General features: G+C 37.3%; 2 protein-coding genes across 3 annotated transcripts in view; one reads left to right on the top strand and one right to left on the bottom strand.

Annotated features, from left to right (window-relative positions):
- Positions 1 to 3119, bottom strand: part of dpf1 (double PHD fingers 1) — a 45639-nt gene extending 42520 nt beyond the window's left edge. For both annotated transcript variants that reach the window (XM_039670730.2, XM_039670731.2), the window contains exon 1: positions 2992 to 3119. In XM_039670730.2, coding sequence (XP_039526664.1) covers positions 2992 to 3101 — 110 coding nt within the window. In that variant the 5' untranslated portion in view covers positions 3102 to 3119. The remainder of the gene's footprint in view (positions 1 to 2991) is intronic.
- Positions 3120 to 4747: 1628 nt separating this feature from the next.
- On the top strand, positions 4748 to 14103 carry LOC120478698 (zinc finger FYVE domain-containing protein 1). The gene is made up of 11 exons (XM_039670732.2): positions 4748 to 4961; positions 6551 to 7055; positions 8795 to 9012; positions 10080 to 10186; positions 10915 to 11023; positions 11329 to 11426; positions 11512 to 11629; positions 11719 to 11889; positions 12183 to 12372; positions 13334 to 13432; positions 13528 to 14103. Exons 1-11 carry the CDS (start codon positions 4839 to 4841, stop codon positions 13758 to 13760), a joined length of 1971 nt encoding a protein of 656 aa, XP_039526666.2. The 5' UTR covers positions 4748 to 4838; the 3' UTR covers positions 13761 to 14103.
- The last annotated feature ends 733 nt before the right edge of the window (positions 14104 to 14836 follow it).

The raw sequence follows: 14836 nt of genomic DNA, 5'->3' as shown, positions 1-14836 counted from the left end.
TAGAGAGATTTGAGGACCAGTAGAGGAAAAAAGCACAACGAGAACAGAGGGAAACTAATTCAATGATTCAAAGATTCCCAATAAAATGTCATCATTTTGGTGAAGGCATGCCAGTTAGCAGATAATCAGCAATCAAGGCAGGCATAATTTAATCACCATCTCTTAAAAAATAGTGATTTAGAAAAGCTAGTAATGCAAATTAGATTGGCTCCTCAACTCATATCTCCTCATGGCTCCAGAAGTACTGCACTTTAACTGGGTTCTTTGAAGAGGGATATTGAAGAGCGTAACATCACAGTAATTCAGAAGCTGATTGCTGCCCCTCTTTCTGTTCATTCATGTTTCTCATGCAAATTTTTCAAATACACCACCAAGATGCACACCTGACTTTTTACATGCTGAAAAACATTTGTCCACATTCAACAACAAAGTTCACCACACACTCAGAAGTTCGAACCAAAGAGAACCTATACTACAGGATTTGTCATGTATGAGTTACTTGGACAAGTCACTGGATCAAAACTACAGATTTACAGATATTTTATTCCTTTACAGAAAACTGAAGTTAATCTAGTACTGAATGATTACAATCTTACAACAAAGGTCCCATTTGTTACCTAAAATTGACTAACAATGAGCAATATTTACAGCATTTATTATTTTTTGTTAACCTTAGTTACAACTGTTAGGGTTAGGCTTAGTTCACGTTAGCTGGGGTCTATTAAATGTTAAAAGATATAACTTTTGATTTTAATAATGCATTGGTAAATCTTGAAATTAACATCAAGTAGCCTACCAGTAAATGCTTCAGAAGTAGGCCTGGGCTATGTTTCATTGTTAGGAATGATAGAACCTTATTGTAAAGTGTTAAAAAAAACATGGCCTAATTCAAAGAAAATGATGGATGATAATACATGTCCAAAAAATACTTGATTTGTTTTTAAGAGAGTAGCCTGCCTATTGCTACACTTCATAAGAACTATAAAGGTAAGTTATGGTGCAGGGTAAGTTACTCTAAAAAGGAAATTAATTAACCTACTGGATTAACTTACTAATTACATATTCCACAGTGCTATTACTGTAGCTACTAATAACTCCATCTAAAAAGTATTCGATTAACGTTACTCATCATTTTACAATAAGGTTCTACTAAAACAAGGCTACTCTAGGCCTAAAGTGTAACTTAATTACAGAAAAATTAAGAGTAGCCTAATCCCTTACTTTACTTTTTCAAGGGAAAAGTAATTAAATTACAGTAAATAGTAAATAGATTGCTTAGTAGGCTAATTAATTACACTCAACACTGGTTAATGTATAGTATGGACAAGAAATTAGCGTTTAATGCCTGGTTAGCATTTACGTGAATGGCATTCGTGTGCAATTAGAAAGGTAGGCCTATGTGAGGTGTAGGCCTATCTCTTCATATTTTTTAAAATAACTATATCATGTATATTTGCTACACTTCCGTCTCACTTAATTGGTATTTTTGAATAAGTATGTATATCTACAACATATTTGTCTAAATTCAAATTATGTCAAAACTGTTCGTGTTGTTAGGCTAAATGTGAATAACCGGCATTGTACCGCTATCTAACACCTGTTATTTCACTTATATTACACTCATTTGTTATTTTTGACACATTTTGAGTTATAATTTGTCTGAGCTATAGCCTAAAAGTGTCTTACCTCATAAACCTTGCTTCCTGTCTGACTCTGAATCCTGCGCGCGCCGCTCTAGGCAGTTAACGGTTTTTGCGCGAGTGGGAAACGTAGGCTGTCTCGTGCGATCATTCAAAGTTGAAATGATATCCACATAATAATATGAATATTTTACTTTAGTCAGATGTTTGGCAACTGTGCCCGTTGTGCCATTTTTTAAGTTACAAAAGTAGACATAATATTCCACAAGCTTTGTATTGTGGCCTGGTTGTGGTAGACTATTTTTTTCCAAACGTAGCCTAATACAAACATGTTACTAACGCGACGTTGCAAACTGCAACCAAAAAAACAACGTTATGAAGACGTTGTGTGCTTGCAATGGGTCAAGGTAGGCAATCGTGGTGCAACCTCCGGGGTTAAAACCCCGGCACAGGTGCAATTTCCCCTTTGTATGATATGAAAGCTACAGTCACATTTGCATGCCGAATTCAAACACGTCTCCCCATTCCGAAGGTCCCAGTCTCTAGCAGACGAATGTAAAGCAATTTTTGGCACTGAGCCCGTGTGGCGTCTGCGTGCCGCACGCCGAAAAAATGTGACAGTGTGCACAAAGGAATCTAATGGAAACTTCACAGAATGTGCATTGATGGATGCAACGGCGCATACGAGATACCAAATGTTCCACGCACACTAAAATATCATGCATTAACATGCATTCGACTTAAAAACAATAACACTAATAATTCATATTCAAGATGCATGTGATTTTGTAGCAATATACAGTCCAATGTGATCAGCGTGTGCAATATAACCACTGAAACATGGTTAGTGTGATAAATTGCAACATTTTCCAGTTCAGGCAGTTTGCACATAGACAGCGCTGTTATAGTCAACAGACAGCATACCAGTTCGTTTTGTTTGACATCGTTCTATACAAAAGGAAAGCAAAAATGTTCGAGTGGCATCGTTTATCTTGAGACTCGATGACCAGTGAACTCTCCGATCCCAATACCAACAACTGTAAGTTCCTAGCGATCAATAGGCTACTGACCAGGGACGCCGGGTCAACATTCTCAACATTCCTCCATATCACTGTGCATATGCAGAAATGTCACCCGAGACTATGCACTTTAGAACATGCCATATTTGCCCAGATGACAAAATGTCGTCGTATGCATTATGATTTATTGCATTACAGCATGCATTCGTAGTTTAAACCTCGCCGGCATTTTATACTTTTTAAAGATGTTTCCATATTTGTGAATTTGAACGAACGCTGTTTGTTGCATGACATGCATTCAAAAACATTAAAATAGAATTATTTTTACTTACGATTTCAGAGGATTTTGGACCACTGTGGCCATTTTGATATAGAATGATACAATGTAAGACTGCAGATCCCCGGTATTGTACATGTAATATAGCAGCAATTTCAATTTCATTCATTCTCTGGGGCTGCGGCTGGATCCGCTGGCCAATGGGAGCGCGACTGACTGATGGCCAGTGACGGGAAATGTAGTTTTAGTTCCGCGATGTCTTCAAGGTGGAAGCGGTGCGTGTACTACAAATAGCACAATGCACTACGGTTAACTGTATAATAGTCCCGCCTTGATTTTGCATGGGTAACCCAAAACATCTACTGTAAATTCAAGGTTGGATTGCTGAACTGTCTGTCAGTATTTTGCTCTCATGTTGGTAGCTTTTTTTGATTCGTAGAGAAATGGGAATATTTTTAGATAGCGATGGCAGAAAGAACAACATAAAGACAGCGTCCGTTCATCTTACTGCATAACGTTAGGCTACTAGAGATAATCACAGAAAATGTATGTAGGCACTGACCAATAACACATAGCTTTATTAAATAGCTTTAATTAATAAATAGGCTATAGGCTATATCCATCTCACTAATAAAGGCCACATAGTGTAGCCTATACTTGTACGTTACACATTTATTTTCCTATCACTCCATTGACTCTGTGTAGCTATACAGACCTAATAATACTTTCAAATTATCTAACCCTTTAAACTAATTTTTTTTTGCATTTTACATTTTCAAGAAGACATTCTTTTCTATTTTCTTATATAGCATTTTTGCATGCTGGTTGCATGACTGTTGCAAATACACATGTGTGTATATATGTTTATATATACAATGTGTGTGTGTGTGTGTGTGTGTGTGTGTGTGTGTGTGTGTGTGTGTGTGTGTGTGTGTGTGTGTTATTGGCTATATAACAGTCAAAAATGCAACAGTCATGCAACCAGCAGTGTGTGTATTATTGTCTATATACAAACATATATATATATATATATATATATATATATATATATATATGAAGAGTTCAGATGCAAAAGCCTCTAAATGCCATTTGAAATTTTCTTCTTTAATGATGATTTTTTTATCAAACTTGTATATATAAGTTCAGTAATTTCACTTAAATAACAATTAATAGGTAATTATCATTGCCATTTAAGTGAAATCAAACAATAACAAATTGATACAAATATTGTGACAAGAGGCCTGACTGACCTCTAAAGGAAATGGAAGTGACTTATAAAGAGCTCTTCAGTCCAGTTAACTGCATTGGCGCCACTTTGAAGGCATTCTGTGACATGTGATATTTATAGATCCCTGCTAACAAATATTTAATGAACCTTAGCAAGCTCTATGGAAAGACTGTCTGAACAAAAAAAATGTCCTGTTGAATCATCAGGGATTTCTGCAGAGCACACTTTTTTTGCATTTTTAAAGGGGATTTTAAAGTTGAGCTAATCTTCAATGCATTATATTGCGATGCAAGAAATCCTATAACTAAAATTAAATATTTTTGACTGATTATGTTATGTTTGCAGTTGCACCACAACACTTTTACCCAAAAATGAATTATCTAATTCTAGAATAATGAGCTAATTATAGAGCTTATATTATGGAGATTTGTTTGTATTGACCAGGTTTGTATCAGTATGAACTTTTGTTTTCTGCACACAAAGACCGCCACACGACAGTTCCTCATAATATCCACTAGAGGGTGTCAGAAAGGGCTCACTAATCCAGAATGAAGGCGCTCATTGAACAGCAACAGCGCCCTCTTGAGGTCAGCTAGATATCCAAGTAAATAGTCTTGGGACAGTTGTAGTCTAACTAGCTTTCCGGGATTTGGGATGGTTTTAAATATTTCACTATGTCTGAAATGCTACTGAAAGGTATGGATGAGATTAGTCTTGGGCCTGGGCCTGGTAAGATGGAAGAGGAGAAAGAAAATGGACGGAGTTTTCTCCTGGTTGACGAAAACGAAAGCTTGCAGGTTTGTTTTTGTTAGCTGCTGCGTTAGCCATCAAGCTATTAGGTAAAAAGCACATGCAAGAGTTAGTGTCTTTGTTGTTTTTATACACTTTGACAGGTGTCTGTCGATTCACGAGCAGGATAGTTATTAATTATCATACGTGTAATATAAATAACACACAGATAAACTAACCCTAAACTGTCAATGTTGCTGAATCACAAGGAAGAGGTGTCTTTTCTCAACATGTAAGGATCTCACTGACATGTAAAGGAAGATACCATGGTTTATAATGTTTTCGGACATGAATCATAATGACTAACCGTTATATTCTTGATGTACATTGTTAATACCATGGTGTAACAATATAGTAATCATTCACTGTTATCTGGTGGCTATCTCTTGAGAGGTGACAGTGCCATTTCAGATAGTTTACGGTCTTTCCAGGGACCAGCATGCATTGCTTTCACTGTGAGATTGTGACTGAATAGAGATTCCTAATGAAATGTCATTATGTTCTTATTCCTTTGTTGTTTCAAATCCATCTGACTTTCTTTCTTCAATGGAACACAAAAGGCAGGATGACTCATTCATCATTAATGATGACAATTGTAATTTTTGGGTGAACTGTCCCTTTAAGATAAATAGATAGATATATAGAAACAGAGACCGATAGATATATAGATTGGCCGATAAATAGACAGACACAATACACACTCACCGGCTTCTTTATTAGGAGTACCTTGCTAGGACCAGACTGGACCCCTTTTGCCCTCTAATTTTGAAAATGACCTTTGTGCTATAGATTCAACAAGGTGCTGGAAACATTCTTCAGAGATTTTGGTTCATATTGACATGATTGCATCACCCAGTGTCTGAAGATTTGTCAGCTGCAAATCCATGATGCATGCCTCCCATTCCACCAAAAGTGCTTTATTGGATTGAGATCTGGTGAATGTGGAGGCCATTTGAGTGTGCTAAGAAAATATCTCTCACGCCATTACACCACCACCACCAAACTAAACCTTTGCCAAAAGGCAGGATGGATCCATGCTTTCATGTTTTTTATGCCAAATTATTAGCCTACCATCTAAATGTCGTGACAGGAGTGGCACCCAGTGTGGTCTTCTGTTGCCATAGCCCATCTGCTTCAGGGTTCAACGTGTCCAGAGATGCTCTTTGGCAGAACTTGGTTGTAACGAGTAGTTATTTGAGTTACTGCATCCCAAACCAGTCTGGCCATTCTCCTTTGACCTCTAGCGTCAACACGGAACTGCCATTCACTGGATATTTGCTCTTTTTCGGACCATTCTCAGTAAACCGTAGATGGTTGTGGGTGAAAATCCCAGTAGATCAGCACTTTCAGAAATACTCTTACCAGCCCGTCTGGCACCAACCATGCCACGTTCAAAGTCACTTAAATCACCTTTCCTCCCAATTCTGATACTCAGTTTGAACTTCAGCATTCACCTAAATGCATTGAGTTGCTGCCATGTCATTGGCATATTAGATATTTGTGTTAACGAACAGTTGAAAAAGTATACCTAATAAAGTGGCTATAGATAGTTAGTTGCTCTGATCTTGATGTCTCTCATACTCTTTCTCTCTCTCAGGTGAAGAACGAAGGTGATTTTCTGCAGAAGTTGGGCTGCAGTGCTGCTCAAGGAGTTAAAGTGCTTTCCATCTTTGGCAACACGGGCGACGGCAAGTCCCACACTCTCAATCACGTGCTTTTCGATGGCGAGGAGGTATTTGCCACGTCTCCTTCTCCATCCTCATGCACGGTGGGCGTTTGGGCGGCTTACGATCCGCTTCGGAGCTTGATCGTGCTGGATACAGAGGGCCTGCTTGGTGCCGCCAGTCAGCTGAACCGGCGGATGCGTTTGCTGCTGAAGGTTCTGGCCGTATCAGACGTGGCTGTTTACCGCACACGGGCCGAGAGGCTGCACAACGACATGTTTCAGTTCCTCGGCAGTGCGTCGGCCGCTTACCTGAAGCACTTTACACCTGAGCTCCGCACTCTGTCTAACCGCTGCGGGCTGGACGTGCCTCTCTCCAGCCTGGGTCCTGCCGTTATAGTTTTCCAGGAGACTTCTCGCACTCAGCTGCTAGGCCAGGGTAAGTCAGAGCTAGCAGACTTTCACATTTACAAGACCTGTGTTTATTAGTATGAATACAACATTTTTCTGATACATGTTGTTCAAAGGCTGTTGTACGACTAGCCTGGGGCAAAGGGATTGGGTCTGCACACCCTCATGGGGCCTAAACAAAAAGTCTTTGAAAAAATCCTGAATTTTAGGCTGGTGGAGAGTCCCACTGGAAAAACACAAGTTGTCAGTCAAGCCGAATTGTTTCATCGCTCCAACTTTTATTTCTCTCTGCTTACTTAGTGATGAGAATTTCGATTTGTTTCATTGCCTCTGTTGTCAAATTATAAATCTAGTCTGTAATATGCTGGGCCAATAACAAAGTGCTATTTTAATCAAAAATTCAAAACAAAAAATGCAATCCATCCAAAATGATGAAATTTTTTTTAATTTATGAATTTGGCTTAATTTTATTTTTATGGTCCATTTAACACATTCTGTTAGTAGAATATTAGTATATGGAAGGCATTTTCTGCCAAAATTAAATAAATAAAACAAGTTTAAATAAAACAAGTTTAACCATTTCATTACAGAAAATTGAATGCAAAATATGTGACAAAATTGATTATGAAATTAAATGATTTTCATTCCCTGTGAAATGGTTAAACTTGTTTTATTTTTCATTTTTATCATTTAATTTATTTATTTAATTTTGGCAGAAAATGCCTTCCATAGTTCAGAAGGGACCATCAAAAACAGTGTTACCATTAATTAAAATTCATTTTTTGAGCTGTCCTGATATCATAATGAAACAAAGAATTAAATTATTTTATTATTATTTCTTAGAAAAAAATATTTCACTGCTTATTAATATTTGAAAAAAGTAAAAAGTTTGAATATAATGAAGTCATGTGGTGCATAAGGGAAAAATAACCTGCAGACTTTCATTGCTGTCAAGTTAAAAATAATAATAATAAAATAACAATAATTAATTACTTAAGTATATTTTAAAACTTGCAACAAATAACGTGTGCACATTTATTCAAAGTAAATACTTTTTTTTACTTTTTTACATATTGGTAGACAGACCATATGTAAAAAGGTCTGTCTTTACAGACCTTTTGCTTTTTTACATATTGTTAGACAGACCACATGAAATATTTTAATTTAGTCATTAAATCTTAACTTCTTGAATAATTGAATATGGTATAAATATTTTTAAAGTCATGAAATCAACACGAATACAAAAAGATAAAGATATTAACTAAAATATTATTCAGTATTGCATTTTAAAGTGTCTTATTGCTTCTATAAAAGATTACTGCATATTAGTGCATAATAAAAATATTTAATTAGGACGCATTTTCAAAGGAGACAGATGTTCATACAAATCCTTTTATTTTTTTGTCATTTGTCCAAAAGAAAAGAAAAACGTTGGGGCATTAGAATTGGGAAGGAAGGTGATTTGAATGTCTTAATGGTTAAGCTTCTAGTTATCTAACACACTGCAGGGAAATCCCAAGGCATGGTGACTCAGGTGTGGACTGTAACAAAGATCACAATACTGCTCAATTACAATTGTGCCCTTGGGTAAACCCCATGCTTTCAGCATGCTGTAAATCATGGTTCATGGGATTTATTGTATAAACCACTTTAAAAAAACACTGTAAATGCCTGGAAAAACATCTATTGAAACTATTGAATTAACTGTTTGTGTCATCCAATGAACTGTGTCAGGCTAAAGAAATATGGGTTTGTTTTCTTATCCAGATGTGTCTGTCCTGGGGCAAGCAGACACGCTGCTGCAAAAGCGCTTCCATGAGTTGAAGGAGAGCACAGACGCCTTCAGCTCCGTTCAGTACGTGGGCACCCAAACCATCACTCCCCCCACAGACTACTCACAGTTACTGCAGATAGTCAATCAGCAAGTGAAGAACACATCCCAGCGAGCCCCGCGCCAGCCTGCCATTGTGTTCAGTGCATTACAGGTATCTCCTCACGCATTTCTTTGTGTATGTGTGTGTAAAGTAGCTCCAAAAAAGAATTTATACGCTAAAAGGGATAATCCACCCAAAAAAAAAAAAAAAATTCAGTCATAATTTACTCACCCAACATTCTTCAAAATATCTTCTTTTGTGTTCAGCAGAAGAAGGAAATTCATACAGGTTTGGAACAATTTGAGGTTGAGTAAATAATGACAGAATTTTCTTCGTTGGGTCAGTATCCCTTTAAGCTTTGATATATTTTCTATATAATGCAAATAAATTCATGCATTTAAAGGAATAGTTCACCCAAAAATGAAAATGTCATCATTGTTTATTCACACTCTTGTGTTCCAAAAATGCACCATTAAAAAGATGTGTTTGACTCTGACGCTTTAAGTAAACATATACTCATGTTCAAAAGTTAGGGGTTATGAACATTGAACTCATGTTCAAAAGTTTGGAATTTTTTGAACGCAAAATGTGTAAAATTGATCAAAAGTGACAGTAAAGTCATTTAGAATGTTACAAATATATATATATATAAATAAATACTGTTCTTTTGAACTTTCCATTTATCAAGGAATCCTGAGAAGACATATAATAAGGTTTCGACCAAAATATTAAGCAGAACAATTGTTTTTTTTAGCATTGATTATCAGAATTTTTTCTTGAGCATCAAATCTGCAAATTAGAATGATTGTGGAGGATCATGTGACACTGAAGACTGGAGTAATGATGCTGAAATTTCAGCTTTGCGTCACAGGAATAAATTTTAATTTTAAAATGTATTAAAATGGAAAATAGTTGTTCTAAACTGTAATAATATTTTACAATATTACTGTATTTTTAATCAAATAAATGCAGCTTTGGGGAGAATAAGAGACTTCTTTCGAAAACATCTTGCTGACCCCATACTTTTGTACGGTAGTGTACTTCAGTAAGTGTGGTGTAAGTGTCCTAAAGCACTTTTTGGGTTCAGGGTACGCATGTACTTTATGTGTTCACCTTTGACCACTGAGCATATTTCTGAAACTGCTCTTCACTAACCTCACTTCTCTGCTCTCTCTTAGGCCTTGAGTGACAGGTTCTGTGGTGAGATCTCCGATGACAAAATCAGCATATACTCCTTCTTTCCTGATGAATATTTCACTTGCCCATCAGTGTGTCTCAGCTGCAAGTAAGACTACACAAATCCACACACTTTATGCTCCAAACGATAGATTGAATGTATGTTTTTTTATTTTTTATTTGGAGGTTGTGTTTAAAGAGATAGTTCACCCAAAAATCATTTTACTCACCCTCTAGTTGTTCCAAACCTGTGTGAATTTCTTTCTTCTGCTGAATACAAAAGAAGATATTTTGAAGAATATGGATAACCAAACAGTTGATGGGCACCATTGATTGGAAGAAAAAAAAATACTATGGAAATCAATGGGGCTCATCATCTGTTTGGTTACCCATATCCTTAAAAACTATGGGAGTAAATGATGAAAGAAGTTCCATTATAGGGTGAACTATCCCTTTAATGTGTGGCCCTTTGATGCATAGTAAATCAAGGAAATGTCTGCATTCTCACACAAAAGACTCTAATTTCATTGCATCAACACTGAGCCACTTTGTAATTTGATGATTCACAATTAGAAACAACTAGGATCTGTATTCAGCATGCAAAACTAATGCATAAAAATTGATTCACACTGAAAGAACAAAAAGTTGTCAATGCACTGTAATTAGAATGTAATTAGATCTTGCATCAATTGTTATTGTTTTAGTGTGTGTGTGTGTGTGTGTGTGTGTGTGTGTGTGTGTGTGTGTGTGTGTGTGTGTGTGTGTGTGTGTGTGTGTTCAAGAGCACTTAATAGCTAGCAAATCTTATCTAACCTTTCCAAAATCACACGGCTTTAGCGTTCGGTGTAAAAATGGCATGAACCACCAGAAAGACGCGGTCCCACACATGGCTGATGGATTATGTCAGTATGCCCACCAATACAACAATAAAGTTCTCATCTGCAAGGTAACGTCAAGGTCAAGATAACAGTTGTTGTTGTTTTTTCGTATTTTATTTGTTTTGTTACACGTTTGATTTAATTTAAATTCCTTTTTATTATTTTTTTATTTTATCATTTAATTAATTGTTTTGGTTGTTTTGCATTTTGTTGTACCATTGAAATTTTGTTTATTAAAATTACTTATTTTCTCTATTTGCACAAATTTATTTCTCATTGTATGACCCACACTGCTGTGCTGAAAACACTTTGGCAATGCAAAAGTGCAGGGGGATTTTCTCATGTAAATAAATCACACTAAACTGATTTACAGAGGTGCTATGAAAGCGGAAAGGAAGTGATTGTCATACCCAAAACAACTGCCTCTACAGATAACCAATGGCTTGGTCTGGCCAAGTATGCATGGTCAGGGTGAGTGAGATGTTTTTTTTTCTACTAAAACTAAACTCCACAGCTGCTCCTCATCCATGCTCTGAACCCTGGTCTTGTTCTACAGCTATGTTTTAGAGTGTGCCAGCTGTGGCATCATCTACCGTAGTCGGCAGTACTGGATGGGCAACCAGGATCCAGAGAGCGGTGTTGTGCGGCCAGAGGTCAAGCATGTCTGGCAGGGGGTGAGCCGATTCTCTGTGTTATCATCATCCATGTGCTGACTCCATTGATGCTCACAGTGGTTAATGTTTTTTTTTATATATGCTTGTAGACCGATGCCTTCCAGACAGACCATCAGAATGCAGCTCAGCGGGTTTTGGATGGAATGAATTACATAATCCAGTCAGTGTCAGAATATAGCTCAGGCCCAACCAAAGCTGTCACTGCCTGGCTCACAGACCAAGTGGCTCCGCCCTACTGGAAACCCAATGCTGAAATCAGTGTAAGTTGATACGCCAACCCCAACCCTGCTCCTGCCGATCGACTGTCCTGCACAGTTCATCTCCAACCCTAATCAAACACACCTGCCTTTAATGTTCAAGTGATCCTGAAGACCTTAATTGGTTGCTTCAGGTGTGTTTAATTAGGGTTTGAGATAAACTGTGCAGGACAGTATATCGGCAGGAGCAGGATTGGGAATATGTGAAAAAGAATTACAGCATGTGAAAGAAAATATCAAATGCATTAATTGCTTTTTCATGTGAATACAATTAAACATCATGTTGGTCTGTTCAGGAATGTCATGGTTGTAAGAGAGCGTTTGAGGAGGCGGAGAGGAAACACCACTGTCGGGCATGTGGGGAGGGTTTCTGTCAGGCCTGCTCTACTCACAGCATGCCTGTTCCTGAGAGAGGCTGGGGCGGCACCCCTGTACGAGTGTGTGACGCCTGTTACCGGCAAGGAGGACCGCAGAACACTGGACAGGGTGAGGGCATCGTTCTCTTTTAAAAGCACACTTCCTGTCCGCCCTCATTGCACCTCTGTAACAGAAATGGTTTATCGTGGTTATCCCATCATCTTTTTGTTTCAAATTGAAAAATCTAATCCAGTTTAGACAGTTTTTGCGAACAGATTAATCTGAAACCTCAATAAAATAAGTGGAGCATCTTGGCGACTAGTCTTAAAAGTACAGCATTTAATTCAAAATGAACAAAATACATCATTAATCTTTCTCACAAAACGTGTTTTTGTCTTACCTTGATTCTCTATGGAAACCCTATTATAATATATGTGTATTATATGTGCAGCAAGTATTTCTTTCACTTAGAAAGTTTACAATCAAATTTGGGGTCAGTAAAATTGTTTTTGAATTTTTATGAAACATAATTAGAAATGTACAACATTTTTTTCCATTTGTATCCATTTTAAAATGGTAATCTATTCCTGTGATGCAAAGCTGGATTTCCATTACTCCATTAGTGTTCATTTGTGTCACATGATCCTTCAGAAATTATTCTGGATATGCTGATTTGATGCACAAGAAACATTTATTAGATGTCTTAGATGTTCAAAAGAACAGCATTTATTCAAAACAGAAATCTTTTGTAACATTACAAATGTCACTATTGGTCAATTTAAAGTGTCCTTTCTGAATAAAGGTATTGATTGCTTACCCTAAATTAGTGTATTCATCCAAGTCTGGCATAAAATAGCTGTATTATTCTACACACAGAATAAACCATTTAAAATGATGCATGTTTGAGTTTGTATTTTCTCATCTCGACTGATCCTGTGCTTATTTGTCTAATGTCTGCAGAGAATATTTAGCCTTGTCACAAGAGTATTCTCCCAGGGTTATTGAGTTCAGTTGACTGAGTGTTGCATTTCCCAAAACAGTTTTTAATTGCTCAGTGTGGGATGTTGACGATACATTCTCTCCCTTCCAGTGGCCAGTACAGAACCCCGGATACTTGTTGCCCGCAGAGTGACAGAAGTAGCTCAGTCCACTCTCGACATGGTCTCCACCGCTGTGGACTACCCTCTCTGTGAGTGTTACCAGTACACATTCATTTGCTTATGCATTGTTGTGTGTTTGAGGTGACAAATGACATGTGTTTGCACATCTTGTCCTTTAATACAGGTTTTGTAAAGGGAGTTGCGAGACCAGACTATTGGATCCCGGATCATGAGATCACCCAGTGCCACTGCTGTGCTAAGCCCTTCATCCCCAGCATGTCCAAGCACCACTGCAGGGCATGCGGGCAGGGAGTGTGCGGGAACTGCTCCAGTAAGACCAGGCCAGTGCCCTCTCGTGGCTGGGACCACCCAGTGCGAGTGTGTGACGGCTGCGCTGACCGCAGGGATTCCCTGTGACCTTGCTGTGCCTCTGTAGTGCTACTCTAATACTCCCAGCATCTCTTGGTGCCCAGAAACCAGGTTGTAGGCAGTTTTTCAAGCCTTCATGGATGGGGGAAATAAGAAACTCACTGCAGTTCTTCATAGACAAACACTCAGGCTCTATAAAGCATTAGCTGCTGAAATAGAGAGTGATGAAGAGTTAACTAAGAAATTGCATAATGAAAATAATTTGTAGAAATATCAAGGTTCATTATAGGACAGTTAAGCATATTTTATCCACAAATGCTCATTACTGTAATACAGTTGTGAAAATCACACACACTCAAACACATATTATATAAAGAAATGCCTTTTATTATTTTGCCTAGGGTGAATAAGCATCTCAGAAATGTCTTAATTTTTTTTTTGTAAGATTTGCTGCAGAAATTAAAAAGATGAAAAATACATTTTAATGGATTTTGATAGATTCTATAGTGCTGGCACTGACAACAAATCGCCTTCTAAAAGTGCATTTCTATGTTTAACGTCTCATCATTTCTGTCCCAAAGATAAGACGGCGAGAGCAGTAAATATTAACATATATTATGTTTAGTAAATTATCGTTTGAGATACGTAGGAGGTGTTACACTAATACAGAAGCGTTTGAATATCATATAGCAGCCTTTTATTGGTAGAGTTTTATACTTTATTCCTGGAACAGAGCAAGAGTAGCCTAGAATTCACATTCCAGTCAAGACAATGCAATGAATCCTGTGAACTCATATCTCATTGAATTTTTTTTTATCAATATAGTTCTTTACTAATTTTTCTGAAATAACGACTGCACTTTATCTCATTTTTACTATCAAATTTCTTTAGTTGAGAGCCATATAATATAATACATAAGATACAAACTGTACATATATGATGAAAGTGGAATTATTCAGCAGCCAGTAGCATTTGCAGTGCCTAATGGATCTTGACAACTATACTTGCAATGCATATAAACAGTACTATAACAGGATGGTTGTGTATGACATTTAATGCAGGCTTACACTAAACTAAATGTTGAGTGGTTCCCTAACATGTACAGCTCATAAAATGGCTTATTT

The sequence above is a fragment of the Pimephales promelas genome, chromosome 16 (assembly GCF_988280905.1).
Source record: "Pimephales promelas chromosome 16, fPimPro1.hap1.1, whole genome shotgun sequence".
Lineage (NCBI taxonomy): Eukaryota > Metazoa > Chordata > Actinopteri > Cypriniformes > Leuciscidae > Pimephales > Pimephales promelas.
Note: the sequence above shows the minus strand (reverse complement) of the source record. Positions and strands in the feature narration are given on the sequence as shown.